We start from the raw sequence: 10,336 nt of genomic DNA, 5'->3' as shown, positions 1-10,336 counted from the left end.
AGGAAACGCTGAACTATCAGATTTAACACATGGGCCAGGCATGGCACATGTGTCAGTCTGCCGAGTTGCAGAGCCGCCACCAGGTTACGGCCGTTGTCACACACAACCATGCCTGGCTTCAGATTCAGCGGTGCCAGCCACAGATCAGTCTGCGCCGTGATGCCCTGTAATAGTTCTTGGGCGGTGTGCCTTTTATCGCCTATGCTCAGCAGTTTGAGCACCGCCTGCTGTCGCTTAGCGACGGCACTGCTGCTGTGCCTAGAGCTACCGACTGATGGCGCCATGCCCACGGATGGTCGTTCGGAGGAGGAGGTGGAGGAGGGGTGGGAGGAGGAGGAGGCATAGTAGGCCTCAAACACCTGGACCGAGGTAGGCCCCGCAATCCTCGGCGTCGGCAGTATATGACCAGCCGCAGGGTCAGACTCGGTCCCAGCCTCCACCAAGTTAACCCAATGTGCCGTCAGAGATATATAGTGGCCCTGCCCGGCAGCACTCGTCCACGTGTCCGTGGTCAGGTGGACCTTGTCAGAAACGGCGTTGGTCAGGGCACAGATTATGTTGTCTGACACGTGCTGGTGCAGGGCTGGGACGGCACATCGGGAAAAGTAGTGGCGGCTGGGGACCGAATACCGAGGGGCGGCCGCCGCCATGAGGCTGCGAAAGGCCTCGGTCTCTACTAGCCTATAGGGCAGCATCTCCAGGCTTAGCAATCTGGAGATGTGCACATTAAGGGCTTGGGCGTGCGGGTGGGTTGCACTATATTTGCGTTTCCGCTCCAGCGTCTGGGATATGGAGAGCTGAACGCTGGTGGATGCTGTGGAGGATCGTGGAGGTGACGATGGGGTTTTTGTGGCAGGGTCCTGGGCAGGGGGCTGACTATCAGCTGACACAGGGGAAGGAGCAGTGGTGTGCACGGCCGGAGGTGAACGCGCTTGTTGCCACTGAGTGGGGTGTTTAGCATTCATATGCCTGCGCATACTGGTGGTAGTTAAGCTAGTAGTGGTGGAACCCCTGCTGATCCTGGTTTGGCAAATGTGGCACACCACAGTCCGTCGGTCATCCGGTGTTTCCTTAAAGAACCTCCAGACTTCTGAAAATCTAGCCCTCGCCGCAGGAGCCCTTGCCACGGGAGCTTCACTAGTTGACACATTTGGCGCTGATGCACCAGCTCTGGCCCTGCCTCTCCGTCTGGCCCCACCACTGCCTCTTCCAACCTGTTCTGGTCGAGGACTCTCCTCCGTGTCAGAAGCACTGTGTTCACCCGGCCTCTCAACCCAGCTTGGGTCTGTCACCTCATCATCCTCCGATCCCTCAGTCTGCTCCCCCCTCGGACTTCCTGCCCTGACAACAACTTCCCCACTGTCTGACAACCGTGTCTCCTCATCGTCGGACACCTCTTTACACACTTCTTCCACTACGTCAACAAGGTCATCATCACCCACAGACTGCGACTGGTGGAAAACCTGGGCATCGGAAAATTGCTCATCAGCAACCGGACAAGTGGTTTGTGACTGTGGGAAGGGTCCAGAAAACAGTTCCTCAGAGTATGCCAGTTCAAATGCCAAATTTTGCTGGGAGGGGGCAGACTGGGGGGGAGGAGGCTGAGGTGCAGGAGCTGGAGGAGTGCCGATTTCGGTGACATGGGTGGACTGCGTGGAAGACTGACTGGTGGACAAATTGCTCGAAGCATTGTCGGCAATCCACGACATCACCTGTTCGCACTGTTCTGGCCTCAACAGTGCTCTACCATGAGTCCCAGTAACTTCAGACATGAACCTAGGGAGTGTAGCTCTGCGGCGTTCCCCTGCTCCCTCATAAGCAGGTGGTGTCTCACCCCGCCCAGGACCACGGCCTCTGACCCCTGCAGTAGTTGGACGCCCACGTCCCCGCCCTCGTCCTCTACCCCTAGCCCTCGGGTTAAACATTTTGAAAATGAGAGTTATAACTTGAATTTTTTTTTTAACTTTTTTTTTTTTTTTTTTTTTTGTGTTTTTTAGTTTTTAAAACCAAACGATGCTATCCTATTGCTATGGCTATTTTCTAGCCAAGTATGAAAGCACACTGCTATGCCAGATGAGATGACGCTGAGTTATGAAAAAAATAAACGTAAAATAAAAAAGGAAATGGCAGACTGTGCCTAATTGAAATACAACCCCGGGCCCTAATAAATTTTCCCACTTCGGTCTTTGCGATGGATATGTGCGTCACTAAAACACAGTGGTCGCAAGTCTGACTCCAAATTGCTCCCAATTTGATAGTAGATGCACTGCAGCAAGTACAGCCACCAGCAGATCAACCAGAAATCAAATATATATAACACTACTGTAGGCGTAAGTAAGCCGTTTGTATTCTCCTATGGCTATTTTCTAGCCAAGTATTACAGCACACTACTATGCCAGATGAGATGACGCTGAGTTATTAAAACAATAAACGTAAAATAAAAAGAAACTGGCAGACTGTGCCTAATTCTACTCAAACCCCTAATAAATTTTCCCACTTTGGTGTTTGAGGTGGATATGTGTGTCACTAAGAGCTAAACACAACGGTAGCAAGTCCCCCTGCTAATTCCTCACAATATGGTACTAGCTGCAAATAAAAAAAAAAATAAAATTATAACGTTATTGTAGCCCTAAGAAGGGCTGTTGGGTTCTTTTAGAATCACTCCTGCCTAACAGTAAGCTAATAGAACACCCTAACGCTTTCCCTGACCAGCAGCAGCTCTCTCCCTAGCGGCATCCAGACAGTGAATGATGCGAGCAGCGCGGGCAGCGGCTAGTCTATCCCAGGGTCACCTGATCTGGCCAGCCAACCACTGCTATCTACGTGTAAGGGTACCACGTCATGCTGGGTGGAGTGCAGAGTCTCCTGGCTTGTGATTGGCTCTGTTTCTGGCCGCCAAAAAGCAAAACGGCGGGAGCTGCCATTTTCTCGAGCGGGCGAAATACTCGTCCGAGCAACGAGCAGTTACGAGTACGCTAATGCTCGATCGAGCATCAAGCTCGGACGAGTATGTTCGCTCATCTCTAGTCTTGACCAATCGGAATGTGATTAGGTCTATTTATATCACATGCTGGCCACTATGTTGTATGCTTGAAAAAGGTGAAATGCTCACCGAAACGTTGCACTTTTGAAATAAAGATCACCCTGCTTTGACTTCACTTTGGAGTGCTGCTGCCTTTCCTGAGACTACAATTGGATCCTTTGCCACGGAGTATACAGATCCTGCACCCAAAACCATTACAGGTTGTGCTGCCTTGCTTCTCTTTGTTTATCTATCTATCTATCTCCTATCTATCTCCTATCTATCTATCTATCTATCTACGTATAGAAAGTTCAAGCAGCACATTCAGCAGGACAATAGATGGGTGCACGCTGCATAAGATTGGGCCTCAAATCTTCAAGCAATAAAAAAGGAAATTGCGCAGCACACCGAATGAAGTGAAAAAATTCTTGTGGTTTATTCCATATTCAATAACAATAGCAGCGACGTTTCGGCTACATGTAGCCTTCCTCAAGCCATTAAACAAGTGTGCAGGATGGACATATATACAATGGTGATAGGTCACATGACCTCATAAGTGCCGCCCATCCCATTAACATATTTGTGTTAAAAAACGTATATATACATATAAATAGATATATAGCAATAAAAACAAGTTCATAGTACATAGTGCATCAAGTATATGCATGTGATAATTGGAAATTACAATAAGATTACATGAATAGACATATAAAGTGCATGTGTGATGTATTAAAATCCAACTAATCCCTCGCGATAAAAGTGATCTAGTGTCAAAGTGCATGAAGTGTATCCTCTTACTGTGCAGAGTCCATGCGTCCCCGGTTGAGCTGCGGATATATACTCCTTAAGATATAAGTTGAATTCCTTGAAATATATAAACAAAACGAATCGAATGGACCGCACAAGTGGAACGCATGCCATTGAAGCCGAATGCGCATGCGCATCGGTTGTTATGGAGCAGAGCCAGCGTCTTAGTGACCATTTGAAAAAATGTATGATCACGTGATTCATGGAAGGATCGCGGAAGGAGACATCAATCTATCTATCTATCTATGTATCTATCTATGTATCTATCTATCTCCTATCTATCTATCTATCTATCTCCTATCCATCTATCTATATACTATCTATCTATCTATCTATCAATCTCATATCTATCTCCTATCTATCTATCTATCTATCTCCTATCTATCTCTCTCCTATCTATCTATCTAGAAGAAGTAAAATCCAAGTCAGCACAATCTTATGGACTCCTAATAAGGAGGGGTGCAGCGCCCCCAAAGGTTCTGGCTTGATCCTCTTGTAGATAAATAAAGTAAAAAGCGGGCAGCACTCCATGGTTCAAAATTTCAAAATAAAAGGTGAACTTTATTGAACAAGTGGCGACGTTTCGGTGTGTGACACCTTCATCAAGCAACAAACAAGTGACCCACATGGGATATATATAGCAAAACATGGTAAGTGATTAGCATAAAGAGGCGTGTCTTAAAGTGCCTGTGCAATATTGTGTTATTCATCATTGTACAAATATATATAAAAAATACATTCAAAGATAAAGTGCATCAGTTTCAAGTACATGTATATAACAATGTCGTTCTCTGTACAATTATACAGTACAAAGTGTAATCATAAAGTGTGCAAGTGCAAAGACTGGCGTGTAAAGTAGGGGTTAAAATTACCCAAAAGGCTCTGGAGAGAACTTTCTTGGTGGAAGCTTCTGGTCCACAGCTGATACAATCTTAGCGTCTGCGGATCCATCCTGCACATGTGCAGTGGAGCCCTGAGGCTGCCGAGAAGACATCTTGGAAAAGGGCAACCAAGCCCTCAATGCAGTGTGCACTGAGGCCAAGAAAATGAACAACAAATGACCTGTGACAACGGCTTAAAAGGAAAAAATGAGCACACACACATTAACCTAAGTATTGGGGATAAGAGAATCGCTCTCATTACCATGGCGGCAGGATAGTAATATACACCTCTACGCAGTATACATAGATTCAAGGTGATTTGCGCCTGGTGCCCACTATGGGGATGCATCACCTAATGAGAGATGGGTAAAGCACATAAGAATGCGCGCCAGTGGGATATTAAGTGAGTATAATCACATCCCGAGGAGGTGGTAAGATCCCACAGGGGAGATGGAGCATATATCATGCTCACACCCTCCAGCGTGGGCATCCAAAACCACTGCAGCTGGCAACCTACTCAGTTCTATATATGTTCAGATGATATTGAAAAAATTCCTTTGCCCAATCGGATGGATGACATCTCTTGGTGGACGTTACTTCAGATTGTTTATATGAACCATTATGATGTTTTCTTTTGTTGGTTTCTCCTTTACATCTTGTGCCCTGTGCCGGCTGGTTGATAACTATAACATATATCTATACAATATATCCATGGCTGTGTAGGGATTAAGCGCCAAATTGTGCCACAAAATACCCACATATTTGTGGGACTGAGTAGGTTGCCAGCTGCAGTGGTTTTTGGATGCCCATGCTGGAGGGTGTGAGCGTGATATATGCTCCATCTCCCCTGTGGGATCTTACCGCCTCCTTGGGATGTGATTATACTCACTTAATATCCCACTGGCGCATTCTTATGTGCTTTACCGATCTCTCATTAGGTGATGCATCACCATAGTGGGCACCAGGCGCAAATCACCTTGAATCTATGTATACTACGTAGAGGTGTATATTACTATCCTGCCGCCATGGTAATGAGAGCCATCCTCTTATCCCCAATACTTAGGTTAATGTGTGTGTGCTCACTTTTTCCTTTTAAGCTGCTGTCACAGGTCATTTGTTGTTCATTTTCTTGGCCTCGGTGCACACTGCATTGAGGGCTTGGTTGCCCTTTTCCAAGATGTCTTCTCGGCAGCCTCAGGGCTCCACTGCACATGTGCAGGTTGGATCCGCAGACGCTAAGATTGTATCAGCTGTGGACCAGAAGCTTCCACCAAGAAAGTTCTCTCCAGAGGCTTTTGGGTAATTTTAACCCCTACTTTACACGCCAGTCTTTGCACTTGCACACTTTATGATTACACTTTGTACTGTATAATTGTACAGAGAACGACATTGTTATATACATGTACTTGAAACTGATGCACTTTATCTTTGAATGTATTTTTTATATATATTTGTACAATGATGAATAACACAATATTGCACAGGCACTTTAAGACACGCCTCTTTATGCTAATCACTTACTATGTTTTGCTATATATATCCCATGTGGGTCACTTGTTTGTTGCTTGATGAAGGTGTTACACACCGAAACGTCACCACTTGTTCAATAAAGTTCACCTTTTATTTTGAAATTTTGAACCATGGAGTGCTGCCCGCTTTTTACTTTATTTATCTACAAGAGGATCAAGCCAGAACCTTTGTGGGCGCTGCACCCCTCCTTATTAGGAGTCCATAAGATTGTGCTGACTTGGATTTTACTTCTTCTATATCTATCTATCTAGCTTTCTATTTTTCTATTTATCACCTGTCCTTCTAGTGTATTTGTCTACATTACTCAGAGCCCCACCTATTTCTTCACTTTGTATGAGATGTTTCGGGAGAGATCTCACCTTTGTTACCCTTATTCTTGGCAATCACCGCTCAGTTTACACATCTGCTCCTGACTATGACACGGGATATGTAAGAAAAACAGGTCTTAAAGGTGTTTTCCAGTTTATTTGTAAATCTCTTTGGGCCGCTCTCACAATCCAACTCAATGTATATTTTATGTGAGGACATTCCTGGCTCATCACTCAAAGAAATATCACAGCGAACGTCATGTCTACAAATTCTGTAGCTGCTGAAAGGTGTCAATACATGGACTGGTCTCTTGGGTAAGTCGCTTGCATTGTCTAGACAAATGAAAGAGTTAAAGGGGCTGATAATTTGTCTGTATGCCTAGTGATATTTTGACTTGTACTTGGGCCCCCAATCTGCAATAGGCAGCAGCTTGGTGTAAAGAAATCACCTGCAGGAGCAATACATTGAAAATGGAAGACATACAAGACCACTGATCAGGGATCTCTAGATAAGGGTCTTCATGCAAGATTTCACCCCGTGGGGTCAAAATGGTCACAAGATCAGTCAGAAAAAGTCCCAGAACCACACAAGGGGACCTAGTGACCTGGAGAAAGCTGTGGCCAATGTAACAAAGGCTCTGGTTAATAACACACTACACCACCAGGGACTCAGATACTGCAGTGCCAGACGTGTCTTCCCAGTACATATCTGGACCCATCTGAAGTCTACTAGACAGCATTGGATGTTTCAGAAGAGAATTGAGAGAATGTCATGTGGTCAGATGAAACCAAAGTAGAACTGTTTGGTAGAAACACAACTTCTCATGTTTGGAGGAGAGTGAATACTGATTTGCATCCAAAAAACACTGCAGATCTACTGTGAAACATGGGGGGTTCCATCATGGTGAGGGGCTGTTTCTCTGCGAATGGACCAGACCGAATTATCCATGTACATGAGAGAATGAATGGGGCCTCCCCTCATTAATAAAAGTGTCCACCAGCCTCCCCTCATTAATAAAAGTGTCCACCAGCCTCCCCTCATTAATAAACGTATCCACCAGCCTCCCCTCATTAATAAAAGTGTCCACCAGCCTCCCCTCATTAATAAAAGGGTCCACCAGCCTCCCCTCATTAATAAAAGTTTCCACTAGCCTCCCCTCATTAATAAAAGTATCCACCAGCCTCCCCTCATTAATAAAAGTGTCCACCAGCCTCCCCTCATTAATAAAAGTATCCACCAGCCTCGCCTCATTAATAAAAGTGTCCACCAGCCTCCCCTCATTAATAAAAGTGTCCACCAGCCTTTCCTCATTAATAAAAGTGTCCACCAGCCTCCCCATTATTAATAAAAGTGTCCACCAGCCTCCCCTCATTAATAAAATGTAACTCAGCCCCTCCCCTCTTATCAATAAAGTGGCACCAGCCTCCCCTCATTAATATAATGTAAAGCATCCTCCCCTTATTTTTTTAATCCAATATTCATAAAAAACTATTTTTGAGATTTGTTATAAGATTTTTATTATGTTATCAGTATTAGACCATTAAAAAGAGGATGCAAAACCACAGTGATCTCTAACATTGACCATAGAGATAATCTCAGTTTACAGCACTGCTCCACAGGAAGGGGTGTGTCCATAACATCCACAAAGACCCCTGACATGCAAATAGAAGATTTATACAGAAATTTATTGTCTGTCCATATAGTCAAAAAAATAGACTAATTAATATGACCCCTGTGACAGCTTCCTTGGTGGGTGGTCCTCCACAGATTGAGTCACCAGCATTATACTCCTTTCTGAAGAAGTGACTGAAGCTTAAGAAAAGTGTATATCCACCGTACAGAGGCTCCCTTTTTTCAGGCCACATTTTCATGTGTATAGCATCTTAAAGCCATGCATGCTCCTCTGGGGATTCTGGGTAAGCAATATGCAAATCATTTTTTGTAGGATGAAAAAAGGAGAACTATACCTTCAGTGCTACCTTAAAGGGGTTGTACCAACTTAGCAAGTTATCTCCTATCCACGGGATAGGGGAAAAGAGGCCGATCAGTGAGGGTTGAGCTGCTAAGACCCTCACTCAGAACTGGACCCCAGCCAATCAAAGAATAGTAGTTTTTCGGAGTAGCAAGATGAGCAATTATTCTGCTGCTCCATTCAATACAATGGGATTGTCTAAAATTGCAGAGCTTCCAAAAACTGTTTATGTGAATGCTGGAGATAGCCGAGATAGCTAAGCGCTGGACTTCTCAATTTTTGACACTCTTCTGCGCTGGTTTTCCTCTTAGAAGAGACCTACTGGTTTGGCTATTTGGTTAGTCATGTTAGAAGGCTTATCATATTATAATAGTTTTCTTCCTTTCATCCTGAAAAATGTATTTGCATAAACATGCTAGGGAATAAATTAAAGATGGTGAATATGAAGTGGTTACTTGGTATAATTCAAACATTTCAATGGAGGTCCTTCCTATAGTCACATAAGAATGTTATCCTTGGATGCTACTGAGCCCCTAAAGTAGCTACGATGTTGACTCTTCTTGAAATCAGTCTTATCCAAGTCTTCTGTGAAGGCCTTCTCCAACATAGCCTGGAAAGAGCCGCAGAACTTTTGTTTGAAATCCCGACCAATGAACACGTAGAGAATGGGATTAATACAACTATTGAAAAGCATCAGATCGACAGAAACGGGATTTCCAAATTTCGAGAAGTTATTTTTAGTGCCATATATTCCAAAAAGAACAGAGAAATGATACGGAAACCAACAAACAAAGAAAGAGGTGACCACGGTGATGATGAGCCTAAAAGGCTTCGAAGATTTGATGATGGTTTTGTCTTTTATACGCAACACAATGGTCACGTAACACGAGATGATAATAATGAATGGAACCAGGAAGAACAGGATAAATCTCATCATCGGTACCCAAGTCTTACCATAATAAGTGATGCATGCGATGCCATCGTTACCAACTGTACGTCTGAAGATGTAGGAAGGTAAAGTTAAAGTCGCAGAAATAACCCAAATAATCAGGACTACGACCAAAGCCAATCTTCTTGTACGGTAGTTGTGACACCACACCGGGAATACGACACTGACACAACGGTCTAGACTGATGACCATGAGCTGGAGGACACTGGTGGCCATATTGAGGAAGAATAAAAACCAGATGAACCTACACATAAAGTCTCCAAAGGGCCAATGATAATCAAGTACCATGCTTGTAACTATAAAAGGTAAAGACATTGCAAAAGTGAAATCAGCTATGGCCAGATTAAGGAACCAGATCACATTGACGGTCTTCTCCATTCTGATGAGACAGAACCAGATGACCAAGCCATTCCCTATGGTACCCAGGAAACAAACTAATGAGAAGATCGTTATTTGGAAAATTTTGAGACTGTATTGAATATTGTCCTCTACCGAGGTAACATTAACATGGACTTCATGGCTGTTATTATTCACCGAGTTACTCATGGTCCCATTCATGACCATCGCGTTGTATCACAAACATCTGAAAGGCAAGAAAAAGTATTGGAAAAAGGAAATATAACACAGGGGAACAAATACAAATAAAGTTTGGGTCGCCTGAAGTTTTTCACCATGTGGTGCACTTTATTTTCTGCCTCGGAAACAAGGGCCCTTTTCTGAACCTTACGACCCTTTTATCAGACGAGTCAGAAGATGGGTACAAATGCTCTTAAAGCCGTCATAAATGTGTCGGAAGACGTCTGGCCAAAATGGCTTCATGAATTACCCCTATTGAATTTATCAAAATACTCCTACTTTATTCTTTT

General features: G+C 44.2%; 1 protein-coding gene across 1 annotated transcript; it reads right to left on the bottom strand.

Moving 5' to 3' along the window:
* Positions 1-9,017: 9,017 nt before the first annotated feature.
* LOC140065273 (chemerin-like receptor 1) lies at positions 9,018-10,034 on the bottom strand. Its single transcript, XM_072112870.1, has one exon. The coding sequence runs from the start codon at positions 10,032-10,034 to the stop codon at positions 9,018-9,020; it is 1,017 nt and encodes a 338-aa protein (XP_071968971.1).
* Positions 10,035-10,336: the final 302 nt, after the last annotated feature.

This window comes from Engystomops pustulosus, chromosome 6 (genome assembly GCF_040894005.1).
Source record: "Engystomops pustulosus chromosome 6, aEngPut4.maternal, whole genome shotgun sequence".
Classification (NCBI taxonomy): Eukaryota; Metazoa; Chordata; class Amphibia; order Anura; family Leptodactylidae; genus Engystomops; species Engystomops pustulosus.
This window is presented reverse-complemented; position numbering and strand designations above follow the sequence as displayed.